Genomic DNA, 20,584 nt, shown 5'->3' with positions numbered 1-20,584 from the left:
GACAGGTCTGATGAAACCGCCTCACCCCTCCTCCCCCGCCTCACATGCAATGCCACAGTCCAGCATCAAAACCACAACTGTACAACAGAACTTCCTCTTGCAAAAGTTATGATGCAGGTGAGAAGTGGGTATTAAGACACTATTATTACAACATAAGTACAACATGAGCTAATATTGTACAGGTTTTTAACCATGTACAATTTGTTGCAGACATTCATGATCATCAGAGAGTGAATCACTGACTTTTGCAATATCATTTCTGCTGCTATGACGTTTTTGGTTTTGAGTTTCCACAACTATTAGATGGATGGAACATTTGGTACAGATATTAAACTCCCCATCAGGATTCATTGTAATAATGTCATAAGAGACAGGCGTTAAAACGGTGTGTTTCAGACAGTGTTGATCCAGGTATATTCAGACGGACAGTAAGAGAACAACAAAGTGTCTTTTGAACATTAAAACGTGTAAATATGTTCAAATCAATCACAAAAGAATGAATATTAACCTAAATATGAGCATGATATGTCATGTGAGTACATATAAACTGGCATTTTCTCTATAATCTGTACCCTGTGTCCTTTTGTGTCCTTTTGTAGTCAATTTCCTGTTGTTTGTCTTGTCTTACCCCGGCTGATACTTCACTAAATCCACTGTTTTAATTTGTAAGGTAAAATTGTAAATGTAAATTGTAAATCTGTAACCCTGTAAGGTGTCCTTGGGTGTTATGAAAGGCGCCCCCCAAAATAAATGTATTATTATTATTATAAGTGGTAGGTTTAAGTTAGATTAAATATAATTAAGAATAATAATAAGGAAGTATTTATGCAAAGCTGCAGCCTGGCAGTAGCTGAACCTGCTGAAAGCGAGATGTACCCTGTGGTGACCATGAGGCTGTGGAAGGGAAATTCTTTATTTTCTTTCAGATTCGACCTCAGTGGTTTTGTTCTTCACATTCTGACTGTTAGCAAACTGGGTCGCGAATGTAGAAAGAATATGTGTGACAGCAGTAACCACTGTCAGGAAAGTGTGGCCTCCTCAGAAAACACAGGTTTATTTCTAGAGTCGAGAAGTATGCATATGATTCTTCACACATCAAAGTGACACTTTTCGTATGAACTTACATCCTGTTATGCACAATGTAGACACAATCCATTCCTCTGAAAACAGCACACTTTGCATTTAGCACTAGTACGGTGACTGAACATGTGGTGCAGAAAGCCCACGCACCATCATTACTGACCAATTTAGAATAATAATTAATAAGGACCTTTGCACACATGTCTTTTGTTACTATACTACATTATGTCTTCATGTTTTTCTTGATGGGAGTTAATTACCCGGCCGTGTCACTTACTAATATATTACACAATATTGTAGGCAATATTGTTACTGGCATAAGTTTAGTATACAACTTTGCTATACAAAACCTATGACACACACTTTCCTACAGATGGCGACACAGGCCAGTTTGTTGCATTGGATAAAAGGCATTTATCCAATACATTAATGACGTAATGCCCCTGCAGGCAAATGGAAAAATCGACTTAACACGATGTTTGGTTATATTGAATAAATTAGTGCATTAAGAATATATTTAACTCATTTGACTACGGTAAATTGTACTTGCAACTCATCTTACCAGCATGTAAAGTGAATACTAAATGTGCGAGTGTAATCCACAATAGTTTGAGTGAGTTTTACATTTCAGTGTGGCTTAATTAGCCATGTATTTTAAATGTGGATATTTTTGAATGGCATTTTGCTGGGAATAGAGCGATCTAATACATGTAGAAATACATTTAATCTACACCTATTTGGAAAAAAAAGTGTATAATTTATTATCAGATACAGTACCGTCGTCTTTGAGTGGTTTAATTAGCCTGTTAGTCATATATGGACTGTCCTGTCACGAGCTGCGTCAAATCCATACAGAACGTGTTGAAGCGGAAGTTGGATGGGTTTGTCTTCAAAATAATAGGGCAAATATATTCACATAGAATTATGAAAGTGCTAAAGTTAATAAAGATCAGTCATGCATGCAAACACTAGACTACCAACAACTGCATATTGTATCTAAGTGCTTCACAGTCATGACACTTGATCATTGCACTTAACATTTAAGGCAATGTTAATGATACAAACTGGTTAAAAAGACAGTCAACAGTGAAATGTCCACAAGCTTTTATTTTGAAAACAATCAAAGGAAGTGGTGTTTCACAGTGTCTCTGTTTACTCTGGTACTGCTGCTACTGTTGTGCATGCACGCAGGTGATACCAACATCCGCTCAGAGAGAGAAAGACAGAGAGAGAGAGAGGGATATAGTCATTTCCACATTTATTTTTCCCCGTTTTGCATCATCAGTGTGTGTTCGCAGTGTGCATTGACCGTAATGTGCAGACTAGGCGGGGCTGGCTGACCCTCCTCTCTTATTTCGGACAAGTAGGAATAACACTGCTGCTGTTTTCTGACATTAGAGACTATTTCCAGGCATGAATTCAGCCGAGCAGACGGTGACCTGGCTCATAACGCTGGGGGTCCTGGACTCTCCCAAGAAAAGCATCTCTGATCCGGAGGGTTTCCTGCAGACCTCCCTGCAGGATGGAGCGGTGCTGTGCAGGCTGCTGGAGAGACTGCGACCCGGGACGGTGGACAAAGTGAGTACATGCATTGAATAGACTGGGAAAAACACATTATCCAGAAGCATGCATGTGGGTAGCACACGTAGAAATAATGAAAACAACATACATGACTTAGAAATGTCAGCCTATATCTATTTTTTTACTGCACATATTGTATTCCATTCTATTTCAATGTAAATACTGCTTTATTTTCTTTTCTTTTACAATATTTTTTCATGTTATTATAGTGTTCTTAAAATAGCTCTCTATCTGTGTTTTTAAACGTTTGTTTTACTTGTATGTGTGCACCACGACACCTAGTCAAATTCCTCGTACGTGTCAACTTACCTGGTGATAAACCTGTTTCTGATTCTGATTCATAATTAATGAATAAACACAATTAGAATGAACATCCTGCTAGGGGAAAACAGTAGATGCAAAACAGTGTTATGATTATGAGTATTTACTGTCTGTAAATAAGCAATAAAACATCCCCAATATGTTTTAACATTTTTAAAATCTGGTTTGTTGTGGAAAAAGAGAGGAGAAATTACATATTAAATTGGTGTATCATTACTTATAACTGCAGCATGTGGCCATACAGGCGACCTATTTTTCTGTTTTCCAAATGGTTTAATATACCAATATACATTTTAAGGAAACAAAAACAAAAAAATAAGGATTAAATATGATATATACATCTTAGAGGATTCGCGTCCCTGCATAAACTAGGAACTAAAACATATTGTTGCAATACTTGAATACAACTACTTATTAAATCTAGGCTAATTATACTTTCTAATTAGCCCTAATTTACTGTACAAAGAAACTACAGTACTAGTGCTATTGTCTCATATTATGCTGCAGGCACACACACACACACACGCACGCACGCACACCCACGCACACCCACGCACGCACACACACGCACACACACACACACACACGCACACACAATGGACCATGAACCTGTCAACGTCATATCCTGCTTTGGTTTATCCCTTATCCATCTTCCGTGTTAGTTAGACAGAGTGAGGAGCTGCTTGTTTCAAAATAAAAACATAAAACGTTTTAGCTTCTCTAAGTCGCCACCTATACTATTTTCTTTGGCACTCATTTTGAGAGTATCACATTGTATTTCCATTTTTAAATATATATATGAGTTGTTTTATTCATTCAATTTGGCCAGATACACAACATTTTCAACACAGAAGGAACAATACATTCAATTAACATTTTAATTTGAAAGTTGAAACCGGAAGTTCAGCTTACATTTAGCTACCTTGATTCTGGTGAGCGTCAAGTGGCAAGTGCACTAGCAACGCCTGAAATAAGATTGTTTTAATTCAGAAGGAACCTTTAACACTTTAATTAAAGGTTTATTATTAATTTTTAGTAGTATTTAAAGCTAATTTAGTCACTTTGTGTGTGTAGTTTTTCCAGGAGCCGAGAGGAGACAGCGAGTGTCAGAAAAACATCAGCGAGTTTATTAAAGGCTGCGGGGCTTTCGGAGTGGAAGTGAGTAAACATGTCAATAATGTATTAATTAATGCACAATTGCACAGTACTAATCATAGAAAACCCACTGCATACGTACACACTTATACAGCCTTTTAAAAGTTATGTATCCTGCTGTTTTTCAGTGTTTTGTTTCTATGTACGTTACTCTTGGGGACGTCAGGAGCAACAGGTGATTACCACCAACCTGGAAATGTGTCATTAATGAGTAAATATGGATGTGAGGAGGATTTATTTTTGGGATATTCCTCGAAAATAAACCAATTTATTCTAATAATGTGTCTCTGTGTAGTTAATTAGAATTTTAGATTCACATATTTGAGCCATTCAAAGTGCTACCACATTGATATAATGGTAAATACTAGAACAATAGAGAAACTGATGTAAGCCAGTGGAGTTTTCTGGTTCTTCCTAAGCACAAGTCACCGTTTATTTAGGGTTTATAAGTTGGAACTGATTGCTTAATTAGTGGTAGTAAATCATGTACTAATTCTTCACATTTAGATCTGTTTTGTTCTAATGAATCACGACCTATACTGTAGTAGGATGTGTGCTTGTGTCTTGATTTTGCAACTTACAAAACTAGTTTCAGAATGAACCAGACACGTTGCATCGATGTTGGATGTTTTGTCAGGCTTTATTCTATTCCTATTTTCCTCATTTTCCGTTATCATTGCTGTCATGAGAAATACTGGTTATTATTTCAAACATTGCATCAGTACCCAACTCTTTACAAAGTAGTATGTACTATTGCATTACGCTCAACTTGCAGACAAACATGCTTCAAGCGTGATTCCTCAAATAAGTCACTCAGAACTTGCTTTTTACAATTTAATAGTGCCACGATTGAGCTGATAAGTAGTCCAAAGCTAACATTTGGTAAACAAGGCAGACGTATTTATCAGAAGGTTGAACATACTCATTTAATTGGCGCTGGCAAGTTTACCCCAAAATCAGTCTGTATTGTAATCAGAGTTCAAAAGCATTATGGGGCGTGTGCATGTATCTGTGTGTTTGCACAACAGTGTTTCCAGCCAGGTTATATCCTGCCCCCACAGAGGGTGTGTGGACAGGGCTGGTGAGTTGTGTGGTAAAAAATGCCACCACACACACTCTCTGACTCACACACTATTGACGTCCGCCATGGAAAAAGCCATGTAATCATTATGGGAAAGCATGCAACACAGGAGTCCCGGCTGTGGATCTATTATAAGGTTTTGCTTCGGACTTGGGAAATGATTTGTATGTCCAGTCAATAATAATCAGGGGTGGGAGAAGTACTCAGATGTTGTACTAGAGGGAAAGTAGAAGTACTCAGATCTTGTACTTGAGTAAAAGTAGAAGTACTCAGATCTTGTACTTGAGTAAAAGTAGAAGTACTCAGATCTTGTACTTGAGTAAAAGTAGAAGTACTCAGATCTTGTACTTGAGTAAAAGTAGAAGTACTCAGATCTTGTACTTGAGTAAAAGTAGAAGTACTCAGATCTTGTACTAGAGTGAAAGTAGAAGTACTCAGATCTTGTTCTTGAGTAAGAGTAGAAGTACTCAGATCTTGTACTTGGGTAAAAGTAGAAGTACTCAGAATGTAGAAACAATCCTGCAATCAAAATGTTCCTCAAATAAAAGTACAAAAGTATTATCATCAAAATATAGTTAAAGTAGCAACAGTAAAAGTAGAAGTACTCAGATCTTGTACTTGAGTAAAAGTAGAAGTACTCAGGTATTGTACTTGAGTAAAAGTAGAAGTACCAGAATGTAGAAACAATCCTGCAATCAAAAATGTTCCTCAAATAAAAGTACAAAAGTATTCTCATCAAAATATAGTGAAAGTAGCGACAGTAAAAGTAGTCATTGTACAGATTGGTCCATTTCAGAATAATATATATGATGTGTTTTATAATGATTGATCATTAAAGTGTTCTCAAAGCTGGTGAAGGTGCAGCTAGTCTGAATGGCTTTGTAGACTGCAGGGTAGCTGGTGGATTTACTCCAGGTGGAACTAAAGTGTGATTGATTATATTTCACATCATTCATCCAAATCTGTAAATCAACTAAAGGGATTAAATGGATGTAGTGGAGAAAGTACACCATTTCTCCTGAATTGTAGTGGAGTAGAAGTCAATGAACGGAGTTTGAGAAGATGCATTTGGGGAGGGGAGGGTTGGTGACGTAATGCAACACGTCAGTGGATTTTCCTATCACGTTGATTAGAGGCATGTCAGCCATGTTGCTGGACATTACCAGCAGTGTATTAATTCTTCCAGACACTCACCGGACAGACAGAGGAGGAACAGAGCGGGATTACAGAATGGACGCCACACGCCTCTGTGGTTGAGATCTGACTCTAATCAGATCATCAATCTGGCTTCTGCGGCTAATTAAACCTAATCGGGGGGGGGGGGGGATATTGATTAATTTGTGCCATCTCTGCTGCATTAAATCAAGCACTCCCTGTTTTCAGGTAAGCCAATCACAGGCGTTTCTTTTTAAGATATGTCTGCTGTTAACAGCTGCATGATAGAGAGTATTTGTACTACAATCTGTAAGATAAACATACCTGCAATCGGTGTTATTAAGATCATTAATTTAGTGGCTTATTGTTGCTGGCATGTCAAATTGAAACTCTCATTTAATAAAAATGCTTAATTTTTGATAACGTTGTATAAGGGTTTACTTTTTCCGATAGAGACAGTTCTCTTTTAAAACAACCAAGTGCAGTTGAACTCATTCCTTTGTTAAGATCAACAGCTAATCGTGATAAATAATGTTTGATTAGGAATGCATACTGCTCTGTAAAGGATGAGATGTCCTCCGTCTTATGTGTTTCCAAGCAGTCTTTATCACGCCCATTCATACATGATATAACTGTAAAAGCTTCGGTGAAATACTAAATACGTGTATCAATGCACCCGTAGCACTGGGACATTCACACTGCAGTATCAAAAGCCTCATATATTGTATTTGGCGCGATGCCGGCGGAGAGATGGAAGTGTGTTTGAGTCCATACCGTGCTGACTGCTAATCAGCCTGTGTACATAAATCACACCGAGTGCATTCCTAAAAGCAGGACTCCATTAAAGCACTGTGTGGTTTCATTATTTCATTAAACAGACCCAATCTTAGTGTTTTTCTCTCAGCATTAGCCAGTTATTTCAGAGCTGACTCCACCTTCACGCCCTGAGAATGTAGAAGCCACTCGGTGTGTACTAAACACAAGATTAGGGGGTTCAGAGGTATTCTGATTATGGCTGTGTGTGTGTGTGTGTGTGTGTGTGTGTGTGTGTGTGTGTGTGTGTGTGATGGGGAGATTACAAGGGGAAGCTCAGACGTTGAGTAATCCCGCTGCAGACTGCATAGACGTAACCCCCCCACTCAACACAGCATTTCTTCAGTTTCTACGCTGACGTCTGTTTTCATTATGCAACTCCTAATGAGGACAAGAGAAATTAGGGCTTTGCAGAGGAGAAGAAGTCCTCTTTACTTTATTACTATTTCCTATTGTAATTGTAATTCTGTATTTGTTTGTTCTCTAGCCGTTTGAGGTAAATGACCTCCTGCAAGGACAGCACTTCACTAAAGTCCTAAACTGCTTGGTTGCCCTCAACAAAGCTACTGAAGGTGAGATCATTGGGTTTATCTGTATATTGTGTATTTCTTCTGGCACACGTTCCATGTAAAGGTGTTTTATAAGTTTAAATATGTATGCTGAGTATTATCTAAAGAAGACCAGGAGACAAGTGTGCGAAAAATCAGCTCAGGCCCTAAAAAAGCAATTCATTTGGTAGAGAAAAAAGAAAGTGGGTCTTCAGTCGGTCTTCAGTCGGTCTTCGCTCCGACTCTGTCAAGCTCAGGCCCTAATAAATGCTCTTTAGGTTCATTGTTCGTTTCATCGTCCGACCAGGGTCCATTATGACTGAAAGATATTCTACCAGATGCCCTCACATTGAACCTCTCTTTGCAGATCTGAGTGTTTCCGAGGACAGCGAGTGTGTGCCGCTCTCGTCTCACCTGAGGATCAAGTCGTTCGACTCTCTGAACACGAGTCGCTCGTCCAAAGCGCTGCAGCCTCAGTACCGCAGCCTGGTGAGTTACCATGACACCGGGGAATGAAGAGAGATCACGAGATGTTGTTGTCGTCATCTGTTAGAAACATATCCCTCGTCCCCGGCTTGAGCTTCAACCTCAGGATCCACGTGTTTCTGATCCTCTCCAGAATGGAAGCCACATACAGAGCATCAACTAGTTCCTGGGCAGTGTCCTTCACATGCTGATATCCAAGAGAGGGAGTCACACAGTCTCAAGATGGAGGAGTAGAAAGCAGTCTTCAATGTTTACTTCAGATTAGCTCCACGTCAGAAATGAGCATGCTTGTCATATGTCTCTCTCCATAGAGGCTGAATCATCAGGTTAATCACATAGCTGCTGTAAGGGAAACTGGAGAGTTGGAGCTTTGATGTCAAACACTGGTAGTTTATTACAAGTCAACGGCCGGAGAATTCACATCACAAGTCACAGCGGCAAAAGGTTCTGACTGCACGGGTGGGTCGTCATGTCAACTCTGCCCAGCCTCTCTCTCGATAGACCTTTTAACTAGTTTACAGAGAGTTACTCAGCATATTGGGGGAGGCGTACACATCTGTGGAGCTACAGGAGATATCCCCCAACTAGAAATACTCAATCACTTGTCAGTGGTGTTTAGAAGCCAGCGTTCTCACAGTCGTAAACCCCCCTATCAGGCCATAACACTGACGCTTAAATGCTGGAGCACATTCCTGAAAGGAGATAACAGAATATTGGTTGGTTATTAACGTCAACAGGCAATAAGGTTAAATATCTAGGAGTAAAGACAACATTATTCCCTCACAGCTCTCATCTGCCTCAAACAGTCCTGATGCTCTTCCAGGTCCTCACACATCCTGTCATGAACACAGCTACAGTTGGGATTCCTTTGATATCATGTGACTCTCATGTCGGAAGAGGACATTCAGTGTTTCCCCGACATCATCCAGCACAGATTCATTCGGCTCAGTCTTCATTCCTCTCCTCTCCCTCAGGACATGTCCGAGGGCAGCGGGTGTGGCCACTCGCTGTTCAAGGCGCGCTTTGCTTTCGAGCAGACCAATGAGGACGAGCTGTCCTTCTCCAAGGGCGACATCGTCTCTGTGGTCCGACAGGATGACGGGGGCTGGTGGGAAGGGTCCTGCAACGGCCAGTCCGGGTGGTTCCCCAGTAACTATGTGCGGGAGCTGAAGGCAGGCGGTGGGTGCAGCTCTCATTGTTTCACATGATGTGCATCTTTTACAGGGGGGTGGCTCGAGCTGTTCTTACATATACGCCATTTGTTAACATATTTTTTCCAGTTCACAAATACAGTATGTCCAACATTCAAAAACATTGACTTTGAGAGGAGGAAGCCCAGCGTTAAAATGCTGACTTATTTCTTAATTCAAGACTCATTCCCACTCCACTATATTGCAGGTTTAATTACATTTGCCGTCAAATAATTATTTTAGTCAAACCTTCTAATATGAGATTTAAATTTGAAACATTTTCTCAAAGCAGTGCAAGAAATCAAACACACACAAATGAACACACTTACAGTTCTGCCTTTACTGACAATACCTTACTACCTTTCTAATTGCTTTGTATTTTCTTGTTGTCAAGTCTAAAAATAGAGCACTTTCTGCAAGGGGATTTTCTTATTCAAGACTCTTAAGAAACATATTGAATCTGCATTTCTGACGAAGCACTGTTGAGTTCATGAGGCTGTAAAGCTGTGCTTGTAAGAGACATCGTGGTGGTTTGATCGTGTTGCTTTTCTGAGGAGGGAAGGCAGGACAAGAGGAAGGAAGCGGGACAAAGACAGGAAGAGCCAGAGCCGCTGTATAGAAAGGAACTTCCTGACTTAAAGCAGAAAGCAAGGACCACGATTACAGCACACTGAATGCATATGTAGTAGAAAACATTTGTATATGTGAGAGAGTAAACTCATGATGGTTGTTTGTGAAGCAGACATTGTTTAATTGGAGGTCTGCACGTGGCTTTCGTCTTGGTTTACTGACATACATCATTATTATGAGACATCGACAAAGGAAGCTTTATTGCAGTCATTAGACCTTCCTTTGTTTCTGCTCCAAAACCAAGATCAGGCTAACAATCATCAGCAAGGAAACCTTTTTCTGGTCAATCAGATACGAGTACATTATACCTCCTATTATCCAACAAACAATCGTTATTCATCTGGCTGTAAATTGCAATGCCTCCAGAGGACAATAGTGAACTGAAGGATATGACAGCATGGGCTATTATAGACCTTACAACGTTGGAAATAACCAGGATGTTGAAATGACGTTGACGTTTTCTCTCCTTCTTTCTCTCTCTATAGACAAGACATTAGAAAAGCCAAAGTCTGGGACACTGAAAAGCCCCCCCAAAGGTTTTGACACCACCATCATCAGTAAGACGTACTACAATGTGGTGAGCATCAAACTCTAATAAGTGTGTGTCTGCAAAAAATATCCCTTTTCTTGCATAACATGTTCTCGCAGTCATGGGAAGAAGAACACAATATTCCCGATCTAATTTCTACCAGAATAGCTTAGCGATGGGACTATAATTATGCTTTTTAATATAAATCAGGCAGGATATATGTGGATTTCTGGGTAATGAGATAATTATATAAATATCTCCTATTTTAGCGTTCTCTCGCTCCCTGAATGAGCATATCTGTCGGATAGTTCTTGCACGTGTGTCTGCTTTTATTAAATCAATTATTTTTCATCCGCACATTGTAATTAATGTCGGTGTCTGTCTGTATATGCATGATGTGTGGAGGCTGCATGCGAGGCTGCAGCGAAAGACGAAATGTAGGTTATTTCTTCCAGCCCACTGGTTTCTGGGACAGCCTTGCCTCAGGGATGGCTCCTGCCTGTGTGTGTGTGTGTGTGTGTGTGTGTGTGTGTGTGTGTGTGTGTGTGTGTGTGTGTGTGTGTGTGTGTGTGTGTGTGTGTGTGTGTGTGTGTGTGTGTGTGTGTGTGTGTGTGTGTGTGTGTGTGTGTGTGTGTGTGTGTGTGTGTGTGTGTGTGTGTGTGTGTGTGTGTGTGTGTGTGTGTGTGTGTGTGTTTTAATAATGCAAGAAGCAGTCCATCTGTGGTTATGGTACCCGAGCCTCTTCCTCACAGACACTGCCTGCAGTCAAAGCTGTCCCCAGACAGAAATTCAGCAAAAGAAGATATAAATAAAAACCTGTCTGTCTTTCTGCTAATGGACAGAACAGAAATGGGTATAATGCACGTTTTAGGCCTTTTTATTTGAGTGCATTTGTGCAGCTAGCTGGTGTTCTCATTCCCGATGCATTGACTAGCATCCTCTCCATCTTTTACACACACAAAAAAGGGATTTATATCGATTAATTTGACCTGCTTTATCATCATTGTATTACTTGCAGACCTCAGGAGCATGCAACAGTTAATTACCCGAAGCCTCGTTCCTCAGAGGTTGTGATGTTGTGGAGAGATTGGCTATTTACCCCGAGAAGTCAGACCCATTAAAGGCTGCTCAAGCCAGTGTTACATGTCCCATAGGGTCTGATATCTCGCCATTAGCTTATTACAAAATACATCCTCTATTTACGTGGACAGTTTTTATTTTGCCCTAGCTGGAAAGAACCCACATTTGTATTGAAATAAGCAGCAAAAGATGAGTCTGAAAACCTGTTTTAGTATCCCACTTGGCCTTAATACTCTAAGATATGAATATATTCAGCTGTAATGAAAACTGAAAAGGATCATTTGAGGGGAATATTACATTTGAATCATGTATTTTCAATGTAATTCAATGTATTTTGTTGTCTGCAGTGGTCCATTTGCTCTTGTTGTACTCGGTTGCAACCAGTCCTTTATCAACTAATTATTTTCTTAAGTAATAATATTAATTGTCTGGTTTATCAGACATTAGGAAGTAGTGAAACGTGATCCGCACAGATTTCCAAAAGGGCTTGAAGTCATATCTGTTGCACAAAAAACACATTAGATATATTTGATGGGATTTCTATGGCCAAAAGCACACTGTGTTGACATTTCATTTTGAAACTGCTATCATATATCTTTCCCTTACTTATTTAGTTTATTGCTTACTGTATTCAATGTAATAATTTTATTTTTGTCGCTGCTTTTAATTGAACTATTCATATCTTAGACTGCACTGTAACTTTTATCCATGTATTTTTTCTTTTTATGTTTATTTTATTAGCTTTTATTTTGAATGACTGATTTTAAATGCCATTTTCGTTTTTATTTATTTTTATTTTTTGTAAAGCACTTTGAATTACCTTGTGTTGAAAAGTGCAATATAAATAAACTTGCCTTGCCTTGCCTAATAGTATCTCTGTTGTTGTGTATCTGTGTCTCTGTCAGGTCCTCCAGAACATCCTGGAAGCAGAGACTGAATATTCGCGGGAGCTGCAGAGTCTCCTGGGTTCATACCTGCGATCCCTTCACCCCACAGACAGGTACAGTTATTTTTACCCTTGTTATTGTTTTATTCAACAGACTGAGATCTTAAAGGAAGCCGTACGCACGCCAGCAACACTATTTTAATACGTCAAATTAACCGTATATAAGAACACGCACATACTGTATATTTTATGCATACTTGATGGTATATACAGCACCACATATGGCATCCTATGTGTAAACATCACATATATATTGCTTTGCAAACATAGTAAGTTATTTATACCAGCCTTTTATTTCAAATGTCAGAGATCGTCATGAATGGATGAGCCTGGGTTTCACTGTTTTTATACAATATTCTGTATATTAAATAATGAATGACTCATCTCTCCTCTCCTCTGCAGACTCAGCAGTCTTGACATCAGTCACATCCATGGAAATCTGGAGGAGATCTCCACCTTCCAGCAGATGTTGGTTCAGTCCTTAGAGGAGCATACCAAGTCAGTGCCCCCATCTACTTTCTGATATAGATGCTACTCAAACGAGTCAAAATACGACATCTGGCCAATAATTGTATTGTATTTATGGGGATTTCTATCAGTTTCAGAGTGTTGTTTAGTTTCAAGTATGTAAAACACTAGCATGCTGTTTTACTCAACACAATGCATCCTCCAGCTTCGTCATCATAACCTAATATTGCAGTTATTAAAGCTACAGAGACATCTGGTGGTAGACTGAAGTAACAACGTGATTGTCTGAGCCCTTTCTGTCTAATGTATATGACGTTTGCTCAGTATTAAATTTAAGTATAACACATATTTTGAATTATGAGTGTCACCTCATGTTCATCAGGGGCAGTTCTTATTCATTTGAACATGAAATGTGTGTGTTTAGACTCCCAGAGAACCAGCAGAGGATCGGGGGCTTCTTCCTGAACATGATGCCCCAGATGAAGATCATTTATGTGGCTTACTGCTCCAACCACCCGTCTGCTGTCAGTGTCCTCACTCAGCACAGGTACACTCAGAGATACACTGGGGGGTGCATGCATTTCTTCTTGTGTTTTGGATTTACTGTGCGCAGAGGTGGGAAGTAGTGGAGTACAAATACTTCTTTACTGTACATTTTTCTGGCATCAGTACTTTACTCCACTACTTATTCTTCTGACGACTTTCTACTTCTTACATTTTGAACACAAATACCTGTACTTTCTACTTCTTACATTTTGAACACAAATACCTGTACTTTCTACTTCTTACATGTTGAACTCAAATACCTGTACTTTCTACTTCTTACATTTTGAACACAAATACCTGTACTTTCTACTTCTTACATTTTGAACACAAATACCTGTACTTTCTACTTCTTACATGTTGAACTCAAATACCTGTACTTTCTACTTCTTACATGTTGAACTCAAATACCTGTACTTTCTACTTCTTACATTTTGAACACAAATACCTGTACTTTCTACTTCTCACATGTTGAACTCAAATACCTGTACTTTCTACTTCTTACATGTTGAACACAAATACCTGTACTTTCTACTTCTTACATTTTGAACACAAATACCTGTACTTTCTACTTCTCACATGTTGAACACAAATACCTGTACTTTCTACTTCTTACATGTTGAACACAAATACCTATACTTTCTACTTCTTACATGTTGAACACAAATACCTGTACTTTCTACTTCTTACATGTTGAACACAAATACCTGTACTTTCTACTTCTTACATGTTGAACTCAAATACCTGTACTTTCTACTTCTTACATGTTGAACACAAATACCTGTACTTTCTACTTCTTTCTTTGCCATCTCTGACTGTGTGTGTGTGTGTGTGTGTGTGTGTGTGTGTGTGTGTGTGTGTGTGTGTGTGTGTGTGTGTGTGTGTGTGTGTGTGTGTGTGTGTGTGTGTGTGTGTGTGTGTGTGTGTGTGTGTGTGTGTGTGTGTGTGTGTGTGTGTGTGTGTGTGTGTGTGTGTGTGTGTGCGCGTGCGCGCATCACAGTGAGGATCTGGGGGAATACATGGAGTCGAAGGGGGCGTCCTCTCCAGGGATCCTGACCCTGACCACTAACCTGAGTAAACCCTTCACCAGGCTGGAGAGATACCCCACGCTGCTGAAAGAACTGGACCGACACATGGAGGTCAGCGATAAACCACTGATGTGTCTTTAATTGTTAAACAGATTTATATTAAACAACAAACAATGTTTCTTTGTTTCTTCCACACGAACGTGCCTGCATTTTATGTCAATGCTCCATTTTGTAAATGAACTTTTCATTCTGCTTCTATGTCTTTTCCCCATTGTGTTAGGATCAACACCCTGACAGAGCTGATCTCATTACGGCGATAACTGACTTTAAAAACTTTGCGGTACGATACAGACACACACACATTATATACAGTTATAATTAGAAGGATCTAACTTGTGATTGATTCGTTTAGTTAGGATCGGATGTGCGTATATGTCTTTACTTACACTTATCCTTTCGTTTCCTGTGTGTGTGTGTGTGTGTGTGTGTGTGTGTGTGTGTGTGTGTGTGTGTGTGTGTGTTCAGGCTTACTGCCAGAATGTGAGGAAGAAGAAAGACCTGGAGTTGCAGATTTTAACGGAGCCAATCAGAAACTGGGAGGGTGATGACATTCGTTCTCTGGGTCCGGTTCAACACATGTCTCAGTGCACCGTCCACACGCAGAACTGCCAGGTACTCACGCCGACTTACTCACACACACAGATGTCATGTGACCCTACCCTGACGTTGCATTTAGACCCGTAATGAACACACACCACTGTTGACTTCAAGTGACCGTGACAACACAGTTCAAAGGTATCTTTGTTTTGCTTTCCAGGAGTCAAACGAACGCTACCTTGTCCTCTTTCCTCACACTCTGCTCGTGCTCTCCGCCAGCCTCAGGATGAGTGGATTCATCTTCCAGGTACGTAACGGCACATCTAACCTGAATGATGTCTAAAAGCATTCAACATGTGGTTTAACACATTGTGTGTTTCCATAGGGGAAGATGCCACTGTCCGGGATGCTCATCTCCAGAATAGAAGACGGAGAAAACCTGAAGAACGCTTTTGAAATCTCCGGTCAGCCCTTTCTCTCATTCTGCTCATGCACCTAAGACTTTAGACCAGTTCAATATTCGAGCAAAATACCGTCTTTTGAGACGAACGGGCGAAGACAAGATCAGTCTAATTTGAGCGTGTTTTCACTTATGACCACTGCCTGTTTGTGTGTACATTTTAACATTTGTTTGTGTGTTATTATTGTTCAGGTGCTCAGGGTGATCGGATGCAGGTGGCGTGTAACACTCAGCGCGAGCTTCAGGACTGGCTGGACCTCCTCACCACACACACACACACTCCTGCCTCACACACTAACTCGCTCAAGCATCAGTCCGTCTGTCACACAGTGAGTCTATTAACAGTATCTTTCTATTTCCTGTTTCACCACAGTTGTAAATTAACACCAACGTGCCAGATGTTCCTATATTCTATAACCACTCCATTTCGTCTCCCAGATGCCCTCTCTTCCCGCCACTCCCTCCAGACACTCGGAGTCTCGTGGAGGAAGCGTCGGACACAACTACCACACCCTTCCCCATCCCCCTTCATTTGGGATGAACCTCAACAGCTGCCCGATGTGGGGGCCCCTGGAGCCGCCGAGTACCCCCAAACCCTGGAGCCTGAGCTGCCTCCGCCCTGCTCCTCCACTCAGGCCCTCAGCTGCTCTCTGCTCCAAGGAGGTGCTGTACACTGGCGTATATACAAATGTGTTGTTAAAAGACATCTCTGGGTCCTTTTGTGTTACATTTGTCTGTGTTTTTGTTTGTAGGATATGAGTAAGAGTCCTAAGAACATGAAGAAGCTGCTCCCTAAGAGGAAGCCGGAGAGGAAACCTTCAGAGGAGGACTTCACTGTCAGAAAAAGTGAGTATGCAACGGAATAAATACTAAATTCTCACGATGGAAAAAAAATGTTTTCTGGGTGCAATATGATAGGTTTACACTGCTGCCGTCTACACAGGCTTTGTGTTACCTTAAAAGAATCCTCAAAACATCCTTAATATATTCCTCCCTGTCTCACCTGTCCTTCTGTCTCTCAGGTACAGCAGCTCTCGAGGAGGACGCTCAGATCCTGAAGGTCATCGAAGCTTACTGCACCAGCGCCAAGACACGAGCCACCCTCAACTCCAGTGAGCACACACACACACACACACACACACACACACACACACACACACACACACACACACACACACACACACACACACACACACACACACACACACACACACACACACACACACACTGCTATCTGTTTGATTGCTAACCACCGTTTGTTCTCTGCTGTCAGCTCTAACAATGTGTTCTCTCTCCTCTCTCCTTATGTCTTCCCTTCCTCTGATTACCTGACCTAATTACTTCCTCCATATCCGTTTGTTTTTTCTTTTTCTTTATTTCTGAAACTATTGTTTTTAAATCCTTCATCCCCTATAATCCGTTCTCCTTTCATTTGTGGTTGCATTTGGTTTACCCCAAACCCTCTCCTTTATCCAACATGGTTTATCCTCCTCCCCTTACCCCCCCAACATGACATTTGGTTTGTTCCAACCCCATCCGTCGCTGGTTACGTTATGGTACAGCCTGGCAAGGGACTGACCTCATGCACAACCATGTGCTCGCGGACACCAGCCTCACCGTCGCTGGTATCCCCGGCAACCCGCCTTGTTCTGACCAATCAGAGGACTCGGATTATGACAGTCTCTGGAACGCCCATAGTTACAGGACTGCCTCATTTTCTCGTAAGATATCGGTGTCGCAAAACCACTGACATGCTGACAAACTACTATAGATCTTCCCCAACCTTTCACCTGCTGTGTGTTCGTGTCTTTGTGTTTGAACCTGTGTGCTTCCTCAAGAGTATGCTTCATCAAGCAAATATCCCATAGTAGAGTTTATCGGTTTGTTTTTGTGTATGTGTTTTAATAACTTACCCTGTCCATGTTCAATCAGGGTCCAGCAGGAAGGATGTACACATGTTGTTCCCGGAGGAAGAGAAGATTATAGTGGAGGAGACCAGGAGCAACGGACAAACGGTGGTGGAGGAGAGGTGAGAGCTAGGGATGAAGCTGTGTTTTTATGCACACCATACTTACTGTTTGCTAATATAGATATGGTGGGCTTTAAAAGCATCCCAAAGAACTGCTGCAGAATCAAAAAAGGATGCAAAAACACAAATATGGAAAATGGTGGATACTGAAAACATAAATCTGATCACAACAGTATACCAGATATCAAATAAAACCTGTCGGCATTCATAGCATGTACCAGTGACCAAGTGTCAGAAGACAAATTACACACACACGATATATGAGAACGCCACAGAGACACAAACATTGTTTTGAATATGTCAAAGTAAAGCTTGTTGTGTTCCTGCAGGAGTCTGGTGGACACGGTGTACAGCCTGAAAGACGAGGTCCAGGGACTCAAACAGGTGAGTCTGCAGCTTTTTAAAAACATGTATTGCTATACTAACCCTCATTGTTATCCATTTACTGTTCAATTGTCTCTTTTTATAAGGTTCAAACTAGGTCCAAGTATGCATACAAGGTTTTATTTAAAGGTGATTCCACGAGGTGTTTAGGAAAATGCATCTCTCACTGCAGTAATACAAATAGACACAAGCAGAGGTAGCAGCAATGATAATGCACTGCAATAATCAAATTAAATGTCATTGTTCATATTTACACACTTGACAGACTTCAACATTTAAATATCCAAAACTACAAACATTTGGATTTAACTGTGTGTTCATAAATAGATGCTAAAAGTTACTATTGATGCCAAAGAAATAGCCTTAAATATTTACTCATTTTCTGTCTCCCTCCTGCAGGACAACAAGAGGATGAAGAGGACGCTGGAGGAGGAGCAGCGAGCGAGGAAGGAGCTGGAGAAAGTCGTGCGGAGAGTCCTGAAGAGCATGGACGACCCGACCTGGGACGAGACGAACCTCTGATCGTCACGGACTCTAAAATGAGCTTTCCTTAAAACCTGTTCCCTCTTCCTATGACCTTCACAGTGACCTTTGTACCAAACTGTGGACCAAGAGAGAAAAAGTCTGCCGGAAAAATCAGCAAAGCCATCCTCACTGACCGTAAAGCTGTGAAGCCAAATTAGCTGGTCGGCACGATGACATCACTTCCTGTCCCACTCTTTTTAAACAGCCTTTTTTGGAGCACTGACAAACAAACCTTTTTATTATCTACTTGTGTATTTATCTTGAATTCCTCTTGTGCTGATTTGATATTAAGTCGGACCATACCCGGAACAGTATAATAACGCTACGTGGGTTTATTCATTTCACAGATTAAAACCACACTCCTCATTTCATTGGCAGCGATTTCATTTCAATTTAAAATGTTTTATGATATATGCTCTTAATTCTGACTAACTATAAAGCTGGTTTCTTTGTTATATTAATTAAACATCGTAGGGGGGTACTACATTTTAAAATAAAACTACATTTACCAGCACCTGTAACTGACAGGATGAGATTAAGCTTTTTTTATTGTTGTTAAAATTATGCTTTTTGCAACCGACTACTATTATATGTTAGGGATCCACTGCATTGCTTCACTGGATATGCACATTCCTGGTGTTTTTATTTTTAAGGTTTGTATTTTACTAAGTTTTTAAACCCAGCGACATGGACACAAACAGAAGGTCTGTTATTCTGCGGTTCTTCCACTTCTTGGAATATGTTTTACGTGTACAAGAAGTCAGGACTTTGGGTTTAAAATGTGTTTAACTTGTTAGAAACTTATGGACCTACCGTGGACGTCTATATAATGATGATCAGAAAGTAACAATCAAGTACTGCACTGAAGTAATTCCGAGGTATGTATCTGCGTAGGAAAAGAGAGCCTTGTAAGATAGAAACAATCAAAGTTAATTTTAAGTTTATCTGTGAAACAAACGGAGAGTCGGCTCGTTTCTCTCTCTGCTTCAAGACCGAAGTCCAAGCAATACAACACTGGGAAATGTTCTTGATTTTTATGATGTCAATATGAAACTGACTGATTTTTTTATATTTGTGATTGTGTTTTTACTCTTATCGCCTGGTTTTGATTTGTAACACTACTTATTTTCTACTGGACCTTGTTGATCACGCTGTAACGTCAGGAGACCTGCCTTGTGGAGAAAAACATTTCATTTGCTTTAAATATTTATAAGGCTTTAAATGTCACCTGGAAATGTTGATTAAATAAGAAACAACACGTATGCAAGCTATGTAATACAGTATGTCAATTATTAACTTATGTATTTAACTGAAAGTGACTGAAGTGTGTTTAAATGTGATGGTGATGAAGGATATAGCAGTAGTTACAGTGAGAAGAATCACCCCTGTCTATTTATTTTTGTCCATTTGTCTGTGAATAAAATGTGGAATCAAATCCCGAAGAATCTTTTATCATGCAGGTCAATCATTTAGTTTGTTAGTACGCAACTGGGTGAGTTTCATGTTGATTTCTTTTTCAAATCTACACTTCGGTAGTACTGACCACACAATACATATATTCTGAAGGGTTTTACTGTACATGTAATATAGCCTGCATTTATTTGTGTTTGAGTGATACAAGTATATCCAAATTCCTTGTACTTTAATATGACAACAAAATGAAACAACATTTCAAACTAGTACATTTCTGTGCTGAAAATGTCTGTAATATCCACTTATTTAATAACATAAAGCCTCATTTGCATACATGAAGTTAATATTTCAGAAAACCTGGTATACAGAAATTGTACATGTAAGTAATAAACCAAGGAAGTTTCATGAATATTTAGCTTAATGTTTAACCCTATTCCCATTATTGTCGTCCTTTTAAGATAATCCATTGAGGTATTTAAATAAAATATCATTTTAAGAAATTATTTTGACAACAAATAAAGCATTAATTACAAAATAAACAC

The 20,584-nt window shown here is 40.0% G+C and overlaps 1 protein-coding gene across 2 annotated transcripts; it reads left to right on the top strand.

Annotated features, from left to right (window-relative positions):
• The first annotated feature begins 2,247 nt into the window (after positions 1–2,247).
• arhgef7b (Rho guanine nucleotide exchange factor (GEF) 7b) lies at positions 2,248–20,064 on the top strand. 2 transcript variants are annotated; one of them, XM_034101450.1, is made up of 22 exons: positions 2,248–2,658; positions 4,057–4,140; positions 7,674–7,758; positions 8,102–8,223; positions 9,195–9,399; positions 10,526–10,617; positions 12,555–12,649; positions 12,998–13,093; positions 13,488–13,610; positions 14,607–14,745; positions 14,915–14,974; positions 15,160–15,306; positions 15,452–15,538; positions 15,617–15,695; positions 15,884–16,020; positions 16,130–16,354; positions 16,444–16,537; positions 16,714–16,803; positions 17,254–17,412; positions 17,624–17,720; positions 18,050–18,104; positions 18,504–20,064. In XM_034101450.1, the coding sequence occupies exons 1-22, from the start codon at positions 2,494–2,496 to the stop codon at positions 18,624–18,626; spliced, it is 2,559 nt and encodes an 852-aa protein (XP_033957341.1). In that variant the 5' UTR covers positions 2,248–2,493; the 3' UTR covers positions 18,627–20,064. The 2 variants fall into 2 exon arrangements, with proteins under 2 accessions (XP_033957341.1, XP_033957349.1); XM_034101458.1 differs by lacking the exon at positions 17,254–17,412 and having other exon boundaries at positions 2,250–2,658.
• Positions 20,065–20,584: the final 520 nt, after the last annotated feature.

Source organism: Pseudochaenichthys georgianus, chromosome 2, assembly GCF_902827115.2.
Source record: "Pseudochaenichthys georgianus chromosome 2, fPseGeo1.2, whole genome shotgun sequence".
NCBI classification, from domain to species: Eukaryota; Metazoa; Chordata; class Actinopteri; order Perciformes; family Channichthyidae; genus Pseudochaenichthys; species Pseudochaenichthys georgianus.
This window is presented reverse-complemented; position numbering and strand designations above follow the sequence as displayed.

What these genes read in the sequence shown, in the direction of transcription:
- arhgef7b (XM_034101450.1), top strand. Translation starts at nt 2,494, where the DNA reads ATGAATTCAGCCGAGCAGACGGTGACCTGGCTCATAACGCTGGGGGTC. An exon ending in GCGGGGCTTTCGGAGTGGAA is followed by an intron (nt 4,141 to 7,673) that starts GTGAGTAAACAT and finishes TTTGTTCTCTAG; the next exon opens with CCGTTTGAGGTAAATGACCT. An exon ending in GGACTTCACTGTCAGAAAAA is followed by an intron (nt 16,538 to 16,713) that starts GTGAGTATGCAA and finishes TCTGTCTCTCAG; the next exon opens with GTACAGCAGCTCTCGAGGAG.